At 55.4% G+C, this 21,978-nt stretch overlaps 1 protein-coding gene across 9 annotated transcripts; it reads right to left on the bottom strand.

Moving 5' to 3' along the window:
- Positions 1–64: 64 nt before the first annotated feature.
- MAD2L2 (mitotic arrest deficient 2 like 2) lies at positions 65–21,767 on the bottom strand. 9 transcript variants are annotated; one of them, XM_029064486.2, is made up of 10 exons: positions 21,678–21,767; positions 21,375–21,441; positions 7,616–7,666; positions 7,267–7,385; positions 5,068–5,139; positions 3,944–4,044; positions 3,323–3,417; positions 2,634–2,707; positions 2,156–2,248; positions 65–534 (listed from the first exon to the last, which is right to left on the bottom strand). In XM_029064486.2, the coding sequence occupies exons 3-10, from the start codon at positions 7,653–7,655 to the stop codon at positions 493–495; spliced, it is 636 nt and encodes a 211-aa protein (XP_028920319.1). In that variant the 5' UTR covers positions 7,656–7,666; positions 21,375–21,441; positions 21,678–21,767; the 3' UTR covers positions 65–492. The 9 variants fall into 9 exon arrangements, with proteins under 9 accessions (XP_028920319.1, XP_028920320.1, XP_007656485.1 ...); XM_029064487.2 differs by lacking the exons at positions 21,375–21,441; positions 21,678–21,767 and adding an exon at positions 11,096–11,114; XM_007658295.4 differs by lacking the exons at positions 21,375–21,441; positions 21,678–21,767 and adding an exon at positions 10,902–10,960.
- Positions 21,768–21,978: the final 211 nt, after the last annotated feature.

Here is a 21,978-nt window from a genome sequence, read left to right as displayed (position 1 = left end):
TCTGGACTCCATCCCTTCCTTTCTCTAACCCGTGCCTCTCTTCCAGGCCCCCAGAGGCACTCTGTTTGCAGCCGGGGCCAGCTCGGTCCGTCCCTTCGGGGCCGGGAGGCCGGCCCGGTCTTTTATTGAAACCACACGCGCACACAGCACAGCCAGACGGAGCGTCTCGTAAAGAGAGCCCGGACGTCACGGAAACGGGGATACAGGACCCCGTCGTGGCGTACGTCCCCCCAAGAGCTACCCGGGCAGGTAGAGGCGAGTTGAGTCTCGCGCTCGTTGCCGACGGGCCCGGTCCTTTAGGGTGAGCCGATTCGTAGGCAGCAGGCACGAAGAGCACTTGGAACCAAGGTGGCCGGGCAGCTGCTCCAAAGGGGACGGAGGGGAGAGGTCACCCACTTGAGGCCGCTGTCGCCGTCGGTTCCAGGATCGGTCCCACGCCGGGCCGTGAGGAGCACCCAGTGCGGAGATGAGAAGGGGGCGGCACGGCCGGTCTCAGGTGCTCTTGTGAGCCCTCTCCTCCACGTACAGCTGCATCTAGTACACAGGCAGTTACCACAGTGATGAGCATTCACACGATAGGGGAAGCCAGGGGCCCAAATGGGGGTCCGGCTCCAGCACGCTGGGGACCGCTGCCTAACAGCTGGCCGTTCTGGCTTGGGGGAGAGGACTGGGCACAGCGCTTCCTTCTCGAGGAAAAGAGCGTGGGACACGGAGCAAAAATAATAATAATGTTGGTATTTGTTAAGCGCTTACTATGTGCGGAGCACTGTTCCAAGCGCTGGCGTAGATATAAGATAATCAGGCTGTCCCACGTGAGGCTCACAGTCTTAATCCCCATTTTACAGATGAGGTAACCGAGGCACAGAGAAGTTAAGTGATTTGCCCACAGTTACATAGCTAAGTGGCAGAGCGGGATTCAAACCCATGACCTCTGACTCCCAAGCCCGGCCTCTTTCCACTGAGCCACACTGCTTCCATAATAATCAGAGTTGTGGTATTTGCTCAGCGCTTATTATGGGCCGGGCACTGTACTAAGTGCTGGGGTGGATACAACCAAATCAGGTTTGACAGTCCCTGTCCCACATGAGGTTCACAGTCTTATTCCCCAGTTTACAGAGGCGGGAAAACGAGACAGCTGGTGAAGCCTGTTTCGGGGGCCGGCAAGGTCTGGGTCCAAGGGCGGTCCGCCTCTGGAAAGGCTGAAAAGTGAGCTGAGGTGGGAGGTGGGGAGGAGAGGAAATCAATGTGGTATTTATTAAGTGCTTACTATTTGGACAGCACCTGGGCAGGGGTGATGGTTTCCTGTGCGTAGATGCTCTCTGGGGCTTCTGGGATGTGCAGCCCTAGCCTAGCACCCCAAGAAGATCCGGGTTTTAATCCCAGCTCCGCCACTAGTCTGCTATGTGACTTTGGGCAAGTCTCCTTCTCTGTGCCTCAATTACCTCATCTGTAAATTGGGGATTAAGACTGGGAGGCCCATATGGGACAGGGACTGTGTCCAAGCTGATTAGCTTTTATCTACTCCAGTGCTTAGAACAGTGCTCGATACACAAAATAAGCACTTAGCAGATACCATCATTATCGCCCACACAGGAATGGCCACCATATCACGGGAAACGGGTAACAGTGAGGTCGTCAGAGGGGAACCAGAACTCACCCACCCCTAATGTGTGTGGGTTTTTTCGTTTGTTTATTCATGGTATTTGTAAAGTACTTACTATGTGCCAGGCACCGTAGTAAGCGCTGGAATACACAAGCTAATTAGGTTGGACACAGTCTATGACCCCCATGGGGCTCAGCCGTAATCCCCATTTTACAAACGGGGAAACTGAGGCACAGTGAAGTGACTTGCCCAAGGTCAGAGCGTTCATTCATTCAATCGTTTATTGAGCACTTACTATGCACTAAGCGCTCAGAAAGCGCAATTCGACGACAGAGATAATCCCTACCCAACAACGGGTCACGGTCTAAAAGATAAGTGGCAGAGCGAGGATTAGAACCCAGGTCTTTCCGACTTGCAGGCTTGTGCTCTATCCACTTAGGCCACGCTGCTTCAGCTGCTTCCTGGGGCTGTAGGCTAAGGGAGCCTCCAAACCTTTCCTCGGCTGCTGGGTCTGGCCCCTCACGCCCCTCAGACGGCCCCCCCCCAGCTCACCTTTAAGATGTCCGAGGTCATGGTCTTCAGTGGGATGAGCCGAGGGTCGTGCATGTGGACATCTTGCTCGTCGGCCAGGATCCAGGGGAAATCCTGGGAGGGGGAACCGACCCAAGTGCCGACTGAGCTGCTGCAGCGGGGTGGAGGCCGGTCTCCCTCAAGACCCACTGCCCAGATCCAGTCCAGGTCCACCCTGGGGCTGGAGGCTTTGGAAAGGAGAAGAGGGGCCCCATCTCCCAGCCACGGGTCACTCGCTCCCAGCTGCTGCCGGCCCATTCCCGGTCTGGGCGAGACCAACTGGTGGGTTGCTTACTGATAAGGGGACCCGAGCCAGAGCCAGTCTATCCCCAAACCCATCGCGTGGAGCCACAAAACTGCCAACGGGGACCTGTGGGCCGCACCGCCACCTCATGCGCCCAGCCCCCCCAGCCCACCCCGCCCCCCACCTGAAGCCAGCGTGGGCAGCCCCGCGGCTCACCTTGATGACCTGGATCTTCTCCATGTTGCGGGTGGCCGCCTCCCGGGTGTGGACCAAGACCGTGAAGGTGCAGCCTGGGAGATTCGGGGGGAGGCAAGAGGTGACCTGAGGACACTGAGGTCAGGCAGGCCCCGCATCCGGCCATCTGTCCGGTGGGTCCGGTTAGATTTGACCTCAGGAGGTCCCGGACCCTTCCCAAGACCTCGGGTGGAGACCTGAACCCGGCTCCGGAACCTATAAGCCCTTCTGGGGAAGTTCTCCAGGCTGGGACGACCCGGGCCTGGAACTCCTAAACCCTCCAATTCGGACCTACACTCCCGGGAGTGGGATGGGCTCACTCCGACCCCTGAGGGAAGGGGGGAATGAACCGCCGGCATCACCCTGGCGCTTCATCGGCCCACTGGTCAGGTCCAGTTCCTTTCTTGGCCTCGCTCCAGCAGCGGGCCGGGGTGGCAGAGGCGAGAGGCACCGCTGCAAGACCGTGCTGTGGAGGTGAAGGCTTCTCAAACCCACATCTTTGGCAGCTAGGGGAGGCCCAAAAAATACTGTCCCTCTTGGGCTCCAGACCACCCAGGCCCATCTCTGCTCTCCCCCAGTAGGACGGCTAAGGGTGCTGGGAGGAAAGGGGAGGGAGGCCTCGCCTCTTCAGGGAGCTTCGCCCCTGCATTTAGCCGTGACCCCGAGCCTACCTGGGGGGTTGTGGTCCAGCACGGCGTCGCAGACGCTGATCTTCAAGATGAAGGCACGAAGCAGTTGCTCCACGTGGGACAGCAGGGAGTCGGAGCTGAGGGCATGAGGAGCCACGCTTACCTGGGGGTCGGCGGGTTCGGCCTGCCCCCCCAGGCAGTGGCCCCCCAGTCAGTCGGCCCCTCTGGGTGGGCAGCACAGTCCTGACCTGGAATCGCTCAGAACTGGGAGCAAACTCTGCCCTGAGGTTGAGTTTTATACTGGTCTTGGCGTCCGATGGTCTCTAGGGCAGTGGTGCCCCTTCCACCCCCGCCAGCCTCAGGCACAGATATGAGATAATGAGTACGGCCACATCGCACGGTCTGCACTCTGGCAAATTTCCAGTTCGAATGTTTCAATCGCTCCCGTGCTGGCTGACGGTTCTTGGGTTTTTTCTTCTTTCTGCCTCGTTCCCCGCCCGGGATCCCAGGCCCAGCTCTCCCAGACCAGGGAGGGACCTCAAGGACGAGGCGGTCCCCCGGGGCCGGGGGCAAGGAGGTAGGGAAGTCACCAGAGGGTTCTGCCGCCGGACCACCGTTCGGAGATCACCGCCCGGGGCAAGGGCAGGGGAAAGGGCCGCTCACCTGATGGAAAGCAGAGGGGGCTGGGTGATCTCAAAAACGAATCTCTCCACGGGATGGTGTTCTTTATCCAGGATCACCACCACCACCTTCTCCACGTCATTCTGCGAATGAGGACACAGACTCGCTTGGAAACCCCCAGACCGTTCCTTTCAATCTTGTGATTCTAGCAGACGTCAGAGGCTGCATCTCACAGTGGTTTCCATCCCTTCTTCCTGCCACTAGTACCTCTAACTGGTCGTTCCTAAAGGCACTCAGGGAGCGCCTAGACTGGGCAAGTCCGGTTCCTTTCTTGGCCTTGCTCCAACACCGGGCCGGGGTGGCAGGGGCGAGAGGCACCGCTGCAAGACCGTGCTGTGGAGGTGAAGGCTCCTCTAACCCACATCTTTGGCAGCTAGGGGAGGCCCAAAAAATACTGTCCCTCTTGGGCTCCAGACCACCCCGGCCCACCTCTGCTCTCCCCCAGTAGGACGGCTAAGGGTGGTGGGAGGAAAGGGAGGGGGGCCTCACTCAGTGGCCAATCAATGGTATTTATCAGGGCTTACTGGGTGCAGAGCACTGTATCAAGCGCTGGATGCTGTTGATGGTGACAAAGACGGGGACCTACCCTAACAAGTGCGGAAGACAGAGCACTCAGCCCAGCATGAGCCCTCCCTTACACATAATCCACAGGAAGGGAAGATCGTGGGAGTACGGATGCTACGGGACCAAAGTTAGACTTCCAGGAGAACACCACTCCACAACAGCTGGGACAAATTTGTAGCAACTCGAGCGGAGGAAATGGAAGCCCCAATCCCTCCCCGAGAGACACCCAGCTCCAAGAGCAGGTGATGTCCGAAAGACTGTGTTCAAGAATTTAAACTCTCAGGCTGAGCCCCTGCCACAAGACATTTGCTCCTTCAAAGCACCAGTAAAAACCTCGGCCTCGAAGACTCAAAATTCAGCATCCCTAAATAGCAGGTCAGCTGGACAGTCCCCATCACGCCATAGTATTTATTGAGAGCTGACTCTGCGCAGAGCACCGTACCATGTTTATGGGAGAGCCCAACAGAGCAATCAGATACAGTTCCTGTTCTCAAGGATTTTACAGCCTAGCATCATCCACGGTGGACCCGACGTCACCTCACCTTTTCGAGCAGCGGCTTGACACAGTGAAGCGTGTCCTGGATGTACTGATTCAACTCTGGGTGGCAGGACATCTGGATTAAAAAGAAAAAAAAGGAATGAATATTGGGCTTTTTCCCCAGGGGACAGAATGTAATCAAGCAGAGGCTGAGAAGCACAAGGACTCTCAGCAGTGAGTAGGGGAGTCAGTCTGCCCTCTGCATGCCCTGAATGCCTAATGTGGGCAAGGCACTCTACTGAGGGCTTGGGAACAAATCATAAAAGTAGAAGACAGGATCCCTGCCCTCTAGAAGCTTATACTCTAATGGGGGATACAGGCAGAACCAGATTGTATGCATAGATAAAAAACTGGTAACAAAAGCAAGCAGGAAACGAATAAATGGAGTAAACTTTTATTCACAGAAGTAGAGAAGCGACGTGGCCTAATAGAGAGAGCGATGACCTGGGAGTCAGGGGAGCTGGTTCTCACCCTAGCTCCGCCACTTGTCTGCTGTGTGACTTTGGGCAAGTTACTAAGCCCTCGTTTCCTCTTTTCCCACACCATTCTGCTTTGTCCTGACTTGTTTCCTTTATTTAACCACCCTTTCCCCAGCCCCACAACACTTATGTACATATCCATAATTTATTTATATTAATGTCTGTCTCCCCATCTAGACCGCAAACTCATCGGGAGCAGGGAATGCGTCTGTTACATTCTTACGCTGCACTCTCCCGACCACTCCGTATAGTGCTCTGCACATAGTAATAACAATGATAATAATTTTGATATTTTAAGCGCTTATGATGTGTCAAACACTGTTCTATGCCCTGGAGTTGATACAAGATAATTAGGTCCCACGTGGGGCTTGCGGTCCAAGTAGGAGGGAGAACAGGTATTGAATCCCCATTTCGCAGATGAGGGAACCGAGGCAACGTGAAGTTAAGTGACTTGCCCAAGGTCACACAGCAGACAAGCGGTGGAGCCAGGATTAGAACACAGGTCCGACAATTCCCAGGCCGGTGCTCTCTCTAGTAGGTCAAACTGCTTCCCATAAACGCTCAATGAAGACAACTGATTGACTTAACTTCGCTGTGCCTCAGTTGTAAAATGTGCCCCATCTGTAAAATGGGGATTAAGACTGTGAGCCCCATGAGGGCCACGGCCCGTTGTCCAACCTGATTGCCTTGTATCTACCCAAGTGCTTAGTACAGTGTCTGGCACTTAAATACCAAAACAAACATAAAAGAAGCGCTACGAGTGGTTGATGGGATGAGAAAATGAAAAAAGGTAGAGATGAGTCTGAGAAGATGTCCTAGAGAAGATGCCTTTTTGAAAGGGTGGAGGGAGGAAGGTTTGGCAGATTGGAGGGGGCGAGGGGGGCAGGGAGCTCCAAGCCAGGGGAAAAGGCAGCCCCGTGGGTGGCCGAGAAAGGAGACTTGACCGTGAGGGAGAGTTAGGAGGCTGTTGGGAAGCTTGAGGGAGCAGAATGGCAAGAAAAGGCTGGGCTTTAAAAACAACAGGCCACGATTTCAGGCAGTGCAGGGATATGGACATAGGACAGGGTGAAATATCTGGACCTAAGGGAAGGAAGGAAAGTTTAGCTGGATGGCCTGGATTGTAAACCAAAGTTAGGCCTCCAGGAGAACAAGGCTCAACCGGAGCCAGGACAGATCTGTAGCAACTGGAGCAGGGGAAATGGGATCCCCAAACCCTCCTCCAGAGACACCAGGCGGCAATAATTATAGTATCTGTTAAGCGTTTAGTACGTGCCAGGCATGACGCTAAGTGCCGGGGTAGACATAAGCTAATCAGGTCAATCATGGGGGCACACTCTCAGTAGGAGGGAGAACAGGCATCGGATCCCCATTTTGCAGACGAGTGAACCGAGGCACAGTGGAGATAAATGACTTGCCGAAGGTCACCCAGAAGTAGTGGAGTCGGGACTAGAACCCAGGTCCTCGGACTTCCGGACCTGCGCTTTTCCCCCCGGGCCACGATCCTTCTCCATCCAGGGTCTATAACCCCAGCTCAGCCTTGATGTCAGAATCGGTGGGATTTCTACCACTCAGACTTTGAGCCCCAGAGTGGGGCAGGGACTGCGTCAAACCCGACCAACTTGCACCCACCCTGACACTTATCACAGTGCTTGTCGCATAGTAAATATTTACCATTAACGATAACAGACAGAAGCCCTCCATCACTACACGCCATCATCTCCTACCTGGACCGGAACGTTGTATTTCTTCCGCTTCTGAAAGATTCCAATGGGGTAAACCTCTCGGACGTACAGAATGAGATGGACGGCGACCTCCAGGAACTCACAGAGAACATCGGCCACAACTGGAGAAAGAGAAATCCAGCTGGGCGGGCGGGCCCAGTCCCCACCCCTCAATTTGCTTCCCCTCACCCCGAGCCAGGGATGATCGTCATTTTTCCGGGCAGGAAGGAACCTTGCTCGCCGGGGCGGAAGCGAGAGCCAGAGGCCTGGAAAGATTGGCGACCCTCGGTCGTCGGTGCCTCCCCCACCCTCTCCGCCAAGCTAAGCGCCTTCGGGCAGGACTCGACTTTACCTTGTCCAAAGTTGAGGTCCTGCCTGGTAAGCGTGGTCATCGTTCCAGCCCCTTAAAGAGCAGAGGAAATGTTATCCTTCTCCAAAGACTCGGGTCTTCCTCCCCTCACATTCGGTAAATACTTCCACGACTAGCACTCGTTCGTTCGGTAGCATTTATTGAGCGCTTACTATGTGCAGAGCACTGTACTAAGCGCTTGGAATGGACAGTTCGGCAACAGAGAGAGACAATCCCTGCCCACTGACGGGCTTAGGCAACATCTCTCTCCGGCCAGTGACGCGGCAAACGGCGGCAGGGACTCACAGCCCAGTCCCAGGAGAAATAAGCCCCAATTTCAGCACAGACACCCCAAAGCAGCAGGGTTTCTGGACTCCTCCACCCAGAGGGGAATCTTCTACACAGTCACTCTGAGTTTGCAGTCCTTAGCCTCCAGAGAGTAGCCGGGTTTGAGGGGACCCGTCTCCTAAAAACCGGAAGGGAGGCTGGCAGAGAAATAAAACTGGCTTCGTGGGTCCAGGGCAGCATCTGGGGGCGGTCACAATACGCCGCCTCTGTATCCTAAGCGTGCCCTCGTCTTTCATTCATTCAATAATATTTATTGAGCGCTTACCATGTGCAGGGCACTGTACTAAGCGCTTAGAATGTACCAAGGCGGTGGAGGAAAGAGACTTCCAATGTGCCACGGGTTCCCCTGCCCCATATCCGTCCCTGGCACACAGGGCCTGGGAAGGGCGGGACGGAGTTGGACGTAAATGGGTCTTTGCAGTGATGACCCGGGGCAGAGGTGGGTGATAATAATGACCAGGCACAGCCCCCAACCCCATCCCTTCTAAATGTTAGTTCTGAAAACCAGAGGCACAGCACAGCGAGGCTCAGTGGAAAGAACCCGGGCTTGGGAGTCCGAGGTCATGGGTTCTAATGCTTGTCAGCTGTGTGACTCTGAGCAAGTCACTTCACATCTCTGGGCCTCAGTGACCTCATCTGTAAAATGGGGATGAAGACCGGGAGCCCCACCTGATCATCTTGTATCCTCCCCCCCGCCCCCCCGGGCGCTCAGAACAGTGCTTTGCACATTGTCTCCCCCGATTCGACCGTAAGCCCGTCAAAGGGCAGGGTCTGTCTCTGATACCGATTTGTCCATTCCAAACGCTTAGTACAGTGCTCTGCACATAGTAAGCGCTCAATAAATACTACTGAATGAGTGAATAGTAAGCACTTAACAAGTACCACCATTAGCATAGAGCAGAGACCCCCCCCCCCACCCTCCTCGCTGTCCCCAAGGCCCCCAGCGCCAGAGACAAGTAGGCAGAGCCCCCACATCTTTAGCAGACACATCCCGCGCTGAGAAGCAGCGTGGCCGAGTGGAGAGAGCACAGGGCCGGGAGTCTGAGGACGTGGGTTCTAATCCCGGCTCTGCCGCTTATCTGCCTCGAGACGTTGGGTAAGTCGCTTAACTTCTCACAGCCTCAGTTACCTCATCCACAAAATGAGAATTAAGACCGTGAGGCCCACATGGGGCAGGGACCGTGACCAACCCAATTAACTCGTTTCTACCCCAGCGCTTAGTATAGTGCCTGGCACCTACTAAACGCTTAACAAATGTCACAGTTATAATTATTCCCCAAGCCCGGCGGGAGGGTTATCATCACAAGGGTAGACAAGCCGCATTGCCTGATGGAAAGAGCACGGGCCTGGGAGTCAGAGGGCCTGGGTTCTAATCCCGGCTCTGGCCCGGGTCTGCCGTGTGACCTAGGGCAAGTCACCTCACTTCTCTGAGCCTCGGTTACAGCTGTAAAACGGGGATTCAAACCGTGAGCCCCACCTCGAGACGTGGACTGTGTCCTACCTGATTGCCGTATACCGGCCGGAGCAGTCAGCGCAGTGCTTGGCACACGGTAAGCAGTTAACAACAATAGGAATAATAGCATTTGTTAAGCGCTTACTATGTGCCCAGCACTGCTGTAAGGGCTGGGGAAGACACAAGGCCACCAGGTTGTCCCCCATGGGGCTCACGGTCTTAGTCCCCATTTTCCAGATGAGGGAACTGAGGCCCCGAGAATAATAACGACGGCATTTTGTTAAGCGCTCACTATGTGCAGAGCACTGTCCTAAGCGCTGGACGATAACAGTGATGGCATTTAAGTGCTTAGGATGTGCAAAGCACTGTTCTAAACACTGGCCAATAATAATAATGATGGTATTTGTTAAACGCTCAGTACGTGCAAAGCACTGTGCTAATCGCTGGCCGATAACAACAATGATGGCATTGATTAAGCACTTACTCTGTGCAAAGCACCGTTCTAAGCGCTGGGGGGGTTATCAAGGTGATCAGGTTGTCCCCCGTGGGGCTCACGGCCTTTCATCCCCATTTTCCAGAGGAGGTTCCCTGAAGCCCAGAGAAGTGAAGTGACTCGCCCAAAGCCGCACAGCCGAGGAGCGGCAGAGCGGGGATTCGAACCCACCACCTCGGACTCCCAAGCCCGGCCTCTGTGCACTGAGCCACGCCGGGAAACAAACACCGTTTAAAAACGATTACAATAACCAAGGCTCCGGGGCCCGTCCCCCCGGGCCCGTCCTGCCACTGCGCGCCCCCGCGCCCCGTCCGCGCGCCCGCGCCCCCGCGCTCCGTCCGCGCCCCCGCACCGGCCCCGGCGCCGCTCGCTGTCGTCTCCGCAGGCCCACCCGCCCCTGCCCGCTGGGTCCTAGCGCCCCTGCAGCCCGCCCCTTCCCGCAGGGTCCTACCGCCCGCCGACTCCGCTGCCCCCTTCTGCCCGCCGCCTCCTACCGCCCGCACAACCCCCCCAGCCCGCCCCGTCCCGCAGGGTCCTACCGTCCTCCAACCGCTCTGCCCGCCGCCTCCTACCTCCCGCACAACCTCTCTGGCCGCGCCTTCCCGCCCGCCAAACACTCAACCCGCCCCTTCCGCCGGCTTCCTACCTCCCGCACAACCGCCCAGCCCGCCTCCTTCTCGCAGGGTCCTAGCGCCCGCCAAATCCTCCAGGCCGCCCCTTCCCGCCGGCTCCGACCGCCCGCACAACCTATTGCCGCGCCTGCCCGCAGGGTCCTAGCGCTCGCCTCCACCCGCAGGGTCCTACCGCCCTCCAACCACGCAACCCGCTCCTTCCCGCCGGCTCCTCCCGCCCGCATAACCCCCCAGCCCGCGCTTTCCCGCCGGCTGCTACCGCTCGCACAACCTCTCTTGCCGCGCCTGCCCGCAGGGTCCCAGCCCCCTCCCAAACCCCTCCAGCCCGCGCCTTCCCGCAGGGTCCTACCGCCCTCCAAATACCCTCGCTGCCGACTCCTAGCCTCCGCACAACCTCGCAGCCCGCCCCTTCCCGCCGGCTCCCGACACCGCCCCGCCTCCCTTGCCGCGCCTTCCCGCAGGGTCCTAGCGCCCAGCCCTTCCCTTCCCGCAAGGTCCGACTGCCCGCACAATCCCCCAGTCCGCGTCTCCCCGCCCGCTCCCACAGCCCGCACAACCTCTCTTGCCGCGCCTTCCCGCAGGGTCCTAGCGTCCGCCCAACACCCTCCCCGCCCCTTCTCGCCGGCTCTTAGCACCCGCCCAAACCCCCAGCCTAACCCTTCCCGCAGGGTCCTAGCGCCCGCCAATCTCCCTCCCCAAGCCTTCCCGCCGGCTCCTAGGGTCCGCACAACCTCCCTCGCCGCGCCTTTCCGCCGGGTCCTAACGCCCACACGACGGCCCGGCCCGCCTCTTTCCGCCGGCTCCTAGCGCCCGCATCACCTTCCTCCCCGCGCCTTCCCGCCGGGTCCTAGCGCCCCGTAATGGCCCTGACCGATCCTTCCCGCCGGGTCCTAGAGGTCGCCGAGCTCCCGCCTTCCGCCCCCTGCTAGCGCCCGCCCAAACCGCCCGGTCCGCGCCTGCCCGCTGGGGCCTAGAGAGGCAGCGTGGCTCAGTGGAAAGAGCCCTGGCTTGGGTGTCAGCGGACGTGGGTTCTAATCCCAACTCCGCCACTTGTCTGCTGTGTGACCTGGGGCAAGCCACTTCACTTCTCTGGGCCTCAGTGACCTCATCTGCAAAATGGGAGTTAAAAGTGTGAGCCCCACGTGGGACAGCCTTTCATTCGTGATAATAATAATAATGGCATTTGTTAAGCGCTTACTATGTGCGGAGCACTGTTCTAAGCGCTGGGGGAGATTATTAATAATAATAATAATAATGGCATTTTGTTAAGCGCTTACTATGTGCGGAACACTGTTCTAAGTTCTGGGGGAGATTCAGGCTCATCAGGTTGTCCCACGTGAGGCTCACAGTCTTCATCCCCATTTTACAGATGAGGGAACTGAGGCCCAGAGAAGTGAAGTGACTTGCCCAAAGTCACACAGCCGACAACGGGCAGAGCCGGGAGTCGAACCCATGACCTCTGACTCCCAAGCCCGGGCTTTTCCCACTGAGCCGCGCTGCTTCTCTCCACTATTCTCTCAATCTACTATTCTCTCAATCTACTATCGATTCATTCGATCAATAGTATTTATTGAGCGCTTACTATGGGCAGAGCACTGTTCTAAGCGCTTGGAATGAACAGTTCAGCAACAGATAGAGACAATCCCTGCCCGATGACGGGCTCACAGTCTAATCGGGGGAGACGGACGGCAGAGCAAAAGAGAACAAAACGATAACAAGACAACACTAACGAGATAAATAGAATCAAGGGGGTGTACACCTCATTAACAAAATAAATAGGGTAATAAATAATATATACAAATGAGCACAATGGGGGGGGGAGAAGCAGAGGGTGGGGGGGAGCAGAGGGAAAAGGGGGGAGCTCAGGCTGGGAAGGCCTCTTGGAGGAGGTGAGCTCTCAACCTGATTAACTTGTCTCTCCCCCATCACTTATAACAATGCTTTCATTCATTCATTCAATGGTATTTATTGAGCGCTTACTATGTGCAGAGCACTGTACTAAGCGCTTGGAATGGACAAATCGGTAATAGAGACAGTCCCTGCCCTTTGACGGGCTTACAGTCGAATCGGAGGAGACGGGCAGACGAGAACAATGGCAATAAATAGAGTCGAGGGGAAGAACATCTCATTAAAACAATGGCAAATAAATCGAATCAGGGTGATGTACATCTCATTAAACAAAATAAGTAGGGTGATGAAGATATATACAGTTGAGCGGACGAGTACGGTGCTGAGGGGATGGGACGGGGGGGGGGGGAGGGGGAGAAGAGGGTTTAACTGCAGAGAGGTGAAGGGGGAGGCAGAGGGAGCAGAGGGAAAAAGGGGGAGCTCAGTCTGGGAAGGCCTCTTGGAAGAGGTGAGCTTTAAGTAGGGTTTCGAAGAGGGGAAGAGAATCAGTTTGGCGGAGGTGAGGAGGGAGGGCGTTCCGGGACCGCGGGAGGACGTGGCCCGGGGGTCGATGGCGGGATAGGCGAGAATAGGGGATGGCGAGGAGGTGGGCGGCAGAGGAGCGGAGCGTGCGGGGTGGGCGGTGGAAAGAGAGAAGGGAGGAGAGGTAGGAAGGGGCAAGGGGATGGACAGCCTCGAAGCCTAGAGTGAGGAGTTTTTGTTTGCAGCGGAGGTCGATAGGCAACCACTGGAGGTGTTTAAGAAGGGGAGTGACAGGCCCAGATCGTTTCTGCAGGAAGATGAGCCAGGCAGCGGAGTGAAGAATAGACCGGAGCGGGGCGAGAGAGGAGGAAGGGAGGTCAGAGAGAAGCTGACGCAGTAGTCTAGCCGGGATATTACGAGAGCCCGTAGCAGTAAGGTAGCCGTCTGGTTGGAGAGGAAAGGGCGGATCTTGGCGATATCGTAGAGGTGAAACCGGCAGGTCTCGGTAACGGATCGGATGCGTGGGGTGAACGAGAGAGACGAGTCAAAGATGACACCGAGGTCGCGGGCCCGAGAGACGGGAAGGATGGTCGTGCCATCCACGGTGATAGGGAAGTCAGGGAGAGGACAGGGCTTGGGAGGGAAGATGAGGAGCTCAGTCTTGGTCATGTTGAGTTTTAGGTGGCGGGCCGACATCCAGGTAGAGACGTACCGGAGGCGGGAGGACATACGAGCCCGAAGGGAGGGGGAGAGGACAGGGGCGGATATGTAGATCTGTGAGTCATCTGCGTAGAGATGGTAGTCGAAGCCGTGAGAGCAGATGAGTTCATCGAGGGAGTGAGTGTAAGTGGAGAACAGAAGAGGGCCGAGAACTGACCCTTGAGGAACTCCAACAGTTAGAAGATGGGAGGGGGAGGAGGAGCCTGCGAAGGAGACCGAGAATGGCCGGCCAGAGAGAGAAGAGGAGAACCGGGAGAGGACGGAGTCCGTGAAGCCGAGGTGAGATAAGGTGTGGAGGAGGAGGGGATGGTCGACAATGTCAATGGCAGCTGAGAGGTCAAGGAGGATCAGAATGGAGTAGGAGCCATTGGATTTGGCAAGAAGGAGGTCACGGGTGACCTTAGAGAGAGGATTCTCGGTAGAGTGGAGGGGACGGAAGCCAGATTGGAGGGGGTCCAGGAGACAGTGGGAGTTAAGGAATTCTAAGCGGCGAGTGTAGACGACTCGTTCTAGGATCTTGGAAAGGAAGGGTAGTAGGGAGATAGGGCGATAACTGGAAGGGGAAGTGGGGTCGAGAGAGGGTTTTTTTAGGATGGGGGAGATATGGGCATGCCACGTTGCTTCCCTAGGGTGGAAGACGTCTCCGCTCCAGAATTGGGTTGCGATGCGTCGCCAGCTCCCAGAAATGGAGTTTTATTTCTCTTTGGGCGGAGTTAGCCTTGGGAAAATTCCTCAAGATCCTCGTCCTAGGCGGCACCCCATCACGGAGTCCGGCGCTCGGGATAGACCGGGCCCTGACTGTCATCTACTGACAAGCAAGAACCAGAGGAGGGGAAGTGAGGAGGAAATTATTATTCATAATAATAGCAATACATATAATGCTATTTGTTAAGCGCTTACTGTGTGCCAAGCACTATTCTAAGCACTGGGGTAGATACAAGGTTGTCCCACATGGGACTCACAGTCTTCATCCCCATTTTACAGATAATAATAATAATAATGTTGGTATTTGTTAAGCGCTTACTATGTGCAGAGCACCGTTCTAAGCGCTGGGGTAGATACAGGGTAGTCAGGTTGTCCCACGAGAGGCTCACAGTTAATCTCCATTTTACAGATGAGGTAACGGAGGCCCAGAGAAGTGAAGTGACTCGCCCACAGTAACACAGCTGACAAGGGGCAGAGCCGGGAGTCGAACCCATGACCTCTGACTCCCAAGCCCAGCCGCTCCCCTTGTTCCCGGGTGGATCTTTCCCCTCCGGACGCCGACACGGATGCACTGAGATCTCTCCTCCTGAGAAGCCCGCGCTTTCAGACTCCACTGACCTGCCTCCGGGCTCATTGTCGTCTCCCCCTCCCGTACATCTGCCCCCCCGCCCGAGGACACCGAGGACCCCCGCCACCACAGGCCCCGCAGCCCCCAGAATCCCGTGTAATAATAATAATAATAATATTGGTATTTGTTAAGCGCTTACTATGTGCAGAGCACTGTTCTAAGCCCTGGGGTGGATACAGGGTAATCAGATTGTCCCACGTGAGGCGCACAGTTAACCCCCATTTTACAGATGAGGTCACTGAGGCCCAGAGAAGTGAAGTGACTTGCCCACAGTCACGCAGCTGACAAGTGGCAGAGCCGGGATTCAAACCCCTCCCAAGACTCCCAAGCCCGGGGTCTTCCCACCGAGCCACGCTGCGGCTCCCAGACCGTCCCCCATCTCTCCGCTGACCTTCCAACTCCCCCGGTCTAGCACCCCCTCGAAGCCCATCCAGGTTACCAACCCGGACGGTGGGACACTCTATTCCCCATCCTCCCCGTCCCCCCAGGGTCATGGGCCATAAGATCCCCAACTGCCCACAACCCCCCCGACCAGAGGCGGTCACCCTTGGGGAGCTCCCACTCCCTCCTTCCAGGAGCTCTGACTAGAGGGGAATGATTTCCCCCGCCCCTCCCCGGGTAAAATTGCCCTTGTTCTCACTGTGTTACATTTAGCTACTACCTGCATTCGCACCTACTCAGCCCCCACCTCATGTAGTTTGGTTATCTCCTCCTCTCCCCAGCCGTTTCCTCTCCCCTGTCCCCCGTAACAGCTCCGCCCTTCTCCAAATCGGCCATCCGTAGGGATGTCTCCACCACCTCAGAGACATTTGGGCCAAGAGCCTCTGGACTCTCCTTGTCGCTGGCCTTTTGATTTTGATTTGATAGACCCGTGGACAAGTCCACGTTCGACCCTGGGCATCACCCGCTTATTATTAATATTATATTATTGCTATCGCATGTTAATTGTTCACCGATCTCGGTGCGGTCACTTACCTCACTGACTTCACCATGACCTTCCAACCGCCCCGCTTCCATCTGCCCTTCCCAGTCGTCACCTTCCCCTTCCCCTCTCCCACCCAGCTCTTTCCCTCGCTTTCCACTGCCCCCTTCCCTCCTCCCGACCCCCTCCCTAGAATCCCACTGTACCAGCGCCAACCCTCATCCCTCTCCCCTTGCGTTCTTTCCCACTGAACCCCTTCCTCCCAACCCCTTCCTCCCCTCTTCCCCACCCACATCCCATCGCCACCCCTCATCCCCCTCTCCCCGCCCAGGTCCCCGCCGTCTCATACCCCTCCAAACCCTCCCCGTCCCCTGTTCCCTTCCCCCCCCTCCCCTCCCTCCACAGCCGCGGCCAAGTGTGGCCTCTGGAACCCCCGCTCCGTTATAGGTAAGCTCCCTTTCATTCTTGACCTTTTCCTTTCCCGCTCTCTCCTGCTCCTCGCCCTTAATAATAATAATGTTGGTATTGGTTAAGGGCTTACTATGTGCCGAGCACTGTTCTAAGCGCTGGGGTAGACACAGGGGAATCGGGTCGTCCCACGTGGGGCTCACGGTCTTCATCCCCATTTTACAGATGAGGTCAGTGAGGCACCAAAGTCACACAGCTAAGTGGCCGATAGGAGACCTGGGTCACCCCGGAGGACACGGTCTCTTCTGCCGCTCTCTCCAGCGGAGGCCTCTCCTTCTCCCACTCCCCCGGACTCACCGGAAAGGGAGGAGGCGTCGACTCCCTTCTCTCACCCCGATGCCGCTTCCGCACTATCTCCCCTCCGCCTTCCCTCTCCTTCCCCTCACTTGTAGCCCAGAGAAGCAGCGTGGCTCAATGGAAAGAGCCCGGGCTTGGGAGCCAGAGGTCATGGGTTCGAATCCCGCCTCCGCCACCTGTCAGCTGTGTGACTGTGGGCAAGTGACTTCACTTCTCTGTGCCTCAGTTCCCTCGTCTGGGAAATGGGGATTAAGACTGTGATCCTCACGTGGGACAACCTGATTACCTTGTATCTACCGCAGCGTTTAGAACAGTGCTCTGCACATAGTAAGCGCTTAACAAATACCAACATTATCATCTTATTCGCCTCTACCACCTTCTCCAGATTCTTGTAGCTGTCATCTACCGCCCCCCCCCCCCCCCACGTCCCACCTCCAACTTCTTTAACCACCTTGACCCCTTTCTCACCTTCCTTCCCTCCTTCTCCCTGCCCACTCTGATCTTTGGAGATTTCAACATCCACACCGGATGTCCCCGGTGACTCCTCTGCCGCCCGCCTGCTATCGCTCCTCGACTCTACCGACCTCCTGCTCCCCGACGTCTCACCTACTCACCGACTCGGTCACACCCTCGATCTCACCATCTCCCACCGCTGCACTATCTCCACCCTCACCGACTCTGAAATCCCTCTCTCGGACCATAACCTTCTCGCCTGCCTCTTCTCTCTCACTCCCCCTGTAAATCCCTATTACTCCCCACAGAGACCTCTGCTCTCTTGACCCCATCTGTCCCTCGCAAACCATCACACCCCACCTTGCCCCCCTGCCCTCTCTTCCCACTCTCGATGATCGGGTCACCGCTCTCAACTCCACCCTCTCTACTCATCTCGACTCTCTCGCTCCCCCCCTTTCCCTCCGCCGCTCTCCCTCCACTAACCCGCAGCCCCGGATCTCTGCCTCTGTCCCCCTCCTTCGCTCTCACGCTCGAGCTGCTGAGCGCTGCCGGCTAAAGTCTAAGCACCGAACAAACTTTACTCGGTTCAAATTCATCGTTTCCTGCCTTAACTCTGCCCTCTCCTCGGCCAGGCAAAACTATTTTTCTTCCCTCATTGACGCCCATGTCCATCACCCCCGCCAGTCGTTCCGGACTTTTAACTCTCTCCTCAGGCCCCCCGTTCCTCCCCGTCCTCCATCCCTCACCCCCAATGATCTGACCACCTACTTCATGACGAAAATTAACACCATCAGGCCTGAGCTCCCCAAAACCACCCCTCCCTCTTCTCCATCCCCCCGCTCTCAACCTTCTCCCCTACTTTCCCATCCTTCTCAGCAGTATCCTCAGAGGAGATCTCCTCCCTCCTCGCAAGTGCCACCCCCTCCACCTGTGCTTCGGACCCCATCCCCGCTCTCCTTGTAAAAACCATCGCCCCTGCCCTCCTCCCCTCCTTAACTTCCATCTGTAACCACTCACTCTCCTACGGCTTCTTCCCTTCTGCCTTCGAACATGCCCATGTCTGCCCCATCCTAAAAAAAAAAACCCTCTCTCGACCCCACTTTCTCTTCCTGTCGTCGTTCTATCCCCCTCCTGCCCTTCCTTTCCAAACTCCTAGCTGTCACCTGCACTCACTGCCTTGAATTCCTCAACTCCAACTCTCTCCTGGACCCCCTCCAATCTGGCTTCCGTCCCCTCCACTCCACCGAAACCGCCCTCTCAAAGGTCACCCATGACCTCCTTCTTGCCAAATCCAACGGCTCCTACTCTATCCTAATCCTCCTCGACCTCTCAGCTGCCTTTGACACTGTCGACCGTCCCCTTCTCCTCCACACTTTATCTAACCTTGGCTTCACAGACTCCATCCTCTCCTGGTTCTCCTCTTATCTCTCTGGCCGTTCATTCTCGGTCTCCTTCACGGACTCCTCCTCCCCCTCCCATCCACTAACTGTAGGGGTTCCTCGTGGGTCAGTTCTTGGCCCTCTTCTGTTCTCTATCTATACTCACTCCCTTGGTGAACTCATTCGCTCCCACGGCTTCAACTATCATCTCTATGCGGATGATACCCAAATCTACATCTCCTCCCCTGATCTCTCCCCCTCTCTCCAGGCTCATATCTCCTCCTGCCTTCAGGGCATTTCCACCTGGATATCTGCCCGCCACCTAAAACTCAACATGTCTAAAACTGAGCTCCTTATCTTCCCTCCCAAATCCTGTCCTCTCCTTGACTTCTCTGTCACTGTGGATGGCACTACCATCCCGTCTCACAGACCCGCAACTTGGGTGTCATCCTTGACTCTGCTCTCTCATTCACCCCACACATCTAATCCGTCACCGACACCTGCCAGTCTCACCTTCACAACATCGCCAAGATCCACCCTTTTCTCTCCATCCAAACTGCTACCTCGCTGGTACAAGCTCTTATAATATCCCAACTGGATTATTGTGTCAGCCTCCTCTCTGATGTCCCTTCCTCCTGCCTCTCCCCTCTCCAATCTATTCTTCATTCCACTGCCCGGATCATCTTCCTACAGAAACGCTCTGGGCATGTCACTCCCCGCCTCAAAAACCTCCAGTGGTTGCCTATCACCTTTCGCATGAAACAAAAACTCTTCACTCTTGGCTTCAAAGCTCTCCGTCACCTGGCCCCTTCCTACCTCACCTCCCTTCTCTCCTTCTACTGTCCACCCCATACACTCCACTCCTCTGCTGTTCACCTCCTCATGGTCCCACATCCTCCCGCTGTCCTGGACTGCCCTCCCTCCTCACATCTGCCAAACTAACTCTCTTCCCCTCTTCAAAGCCCTACTGAGAGCTCACCTCCTCCAGGAGGCCTTCCCAGACTGAGCCTCCCTTTCCCTCTGCTCCTCCTCCCATTCCCATTCCCCCTTCCCCTCCCCACAACACTGTGCATATTTGTAAATATTATTACTCTATTTATTTTAATGATGTGTTTATATCTATGATTCTATTTATCTTGATAATAGCCACACCAGACTACTTGTTTTGTTTGGTTCTGTTTTGCTTTGCCGTCTGTCTCCCCCGTTTAGACTGTTGGGCCGTTACTGGGTAGGAATCGTCTCTATCTGTTGTCCAACTGTACATTCCAAGTGCTTAGTAGAGTGCTCTGCACATAGTAAGCGCTCAGTAAATATGATTGAATGAATGAATGATTAGAACTCACAGCCTCTGACTCCCAAGCCCTGGCCTTTTCCATTAAGCCACGCTACTGGAGGTGAGCGGGGCAACTACCTTTCAGGAATGATTTCAGAGCAGGCGTGGTTTCCCCAGCTCCCCGCCAGGCCGAGGATTCTGAGATAAAGCCCAACCTCATTCAGTGGGCTCATGTCACGTAAGCTCTTTGCGGGCAGGGAGCGTGTCTACCAACTCTGTTATGTTGTACTCTCCCAAAAGCTAATACTGCACTCTCCCACTTCATGTGATTGATTGGTTAGTCATATTCATTGAGCTCTTACTGTGTGCAGAGCACTGTACTAAGCGCTAGACTTGAGGAAGCCTGGCATTTCCCCCTAAATCCAAATGTACCCCCTTTTCTTGCCCCTTCCCTCTGGCTTCTCTTCGGCTCAGTCTCTCTTCCCCCTTTAGACCTGTGACCCTCTAGGTGACCCTTCGGTCTAGATTGCAAGCTCCCTTCCATTTCATTCATTCAACTGTATTTATTGAGCGCTTACTATGTGCAAAAAACTATGCTAAGCACTTGGGAGAGTACAATATAACAATAAACAGACACATTCCCTGCCCACAATGAGCTTGCAGTCTAGAGGGATAATAATAATGGTGGTATTTGTTAGGTGCTTACTGTATGCCAAGCACTGTACTAAACTGGGGTGGATACAGGCAAATCGGGTTGGACACAGTCCCCGTCCCACATGGGGCTCACAGTCTCAATTCTCATTTTACAGCTGAGGTCACTGAGGCACAGAGAAATGAAATCATTTGCCCGAGGTCAAACAGCAGAGAAGTGGAGGAGCCGGGATTAGAACCCATGAGCCATGCTGTGTTCTCAAGTGCTTAATTCAGGGCTCTGCACTTAAAAGGTTCTCAATAAATATGATTGTTTTGTCTGAAATTTGGATGCATGAACATAAACCTTGCACCTGGTTCATGGAGTTCTGTTACATCGTACTCTCCCAAGCGCTTAGTATGGTGCTCTGCATACAGTAAACTCTCAATACATCTTGCTTGCTTGACTCCTTGCTTGCTTGGGTCCTTGGATTACCCCGCAACATCCTTGCCAATAGCCACTGGCCCAAGATGAGACCCGATTTATTATCCTGGGCTGGTGGGAAAGGACGCCGTCTTTGTTCTATTCCTTGAGAGCCAACTAGGAGAAGACCGGGCTAGTTCAAAACAACATCAACCGGAACAAAACTTTCAGACTGGCAGATATTTGCAAGTCTGCTCTCCAGGTAGGGCCAGCCAAGAGTGCATCCCAGCTGCTGATTCTCCACTTTGACATTCCCTGTAGCTCACCCTCCATCACCATCATCTCTCACAGGGCATGGAAAGGGTCTGGTTGCTCTCTTCTTTTCCTTTACTGTATCCAGTTACAATCCGATTGCTTCACATGAGGATTTAAATGTCTGGGACACAAAGGGTTCCCAGACCCCAGGGATGGGGGCAGTGGGAGGAATGACGCAGCATTTATTCCCAGGTACCGGTTCTAAGAGCTAAACTCAAATGGCCATTTATCTAAATCTAATAAGAGATTTACCTTCAATTTATCGAACTCCCGTCCTCAAATAACTTTCACATCCATCCTCGTTTCTCCTCACAGTAGCCTGAAAATAGGGAGAGGAACAGATCGTTATTCCTTAATATACAGCTGGAGAATCTGAAGCCCAAGAGAGGCTGAGGAACTCGCCCAAGGCCACACTGAAACAACCTCCCCAATCCCTGTCCAGTGCTCTCTCCCCAGACAACTCTCTCTTTTGTCCGATGGACTCATTAAACCTGCCAGTAAATGCCCCCACCTTCTCTTACTCCTCTCATTCCAATTTTTGATCATTGTTATTACCGTACAATGAGTCTGATTCTCTTCTTCTCGTTGATTTCTTCCCCGGGGAGGAGAGAATAAACCAGGGAAATTAAATTAGAAGAGAATGCATCTGGGCTAAGGATCCTGGCAACAAAAGAGAAAGAATTTTCAACAACCATCCTTTCCCACAGGCCCCTTGTCTCCACACCATTGTACAACCCCAACCCAACTGGGAGATGCTCCCCTCATTCTCAGCTCCCCCTACCTCGAAATGGGCAAAGACTTCGTTCGCCCCATTGCGGGGCCTCAAGGTCATTCCACACCACACCATCCAGAGTGT

Source organism: Ornithorhynchus anatinus, chromosome 5 (genome assembly GCF_004115215.2).
Source record: "Ornithorhynchus anatinus isolate Pmale09 chromosome 5, mOrnAna1.pri.v4, whole genome shotgun sequence".
In the NCBI taxonomy this organism is placed as follows: domain Eukaryota; kingdom Metazoa; phylum Chordata; class Mammalia; order Monotremata; family Ornithorhynchidae; genus Ornithorhynchus; species Ornithorhynchus anatinus.
Note: the sequence above shows the minus strand (reverse complement) of the source record. Positions and strands in the feature narration are given on the sequence as shown.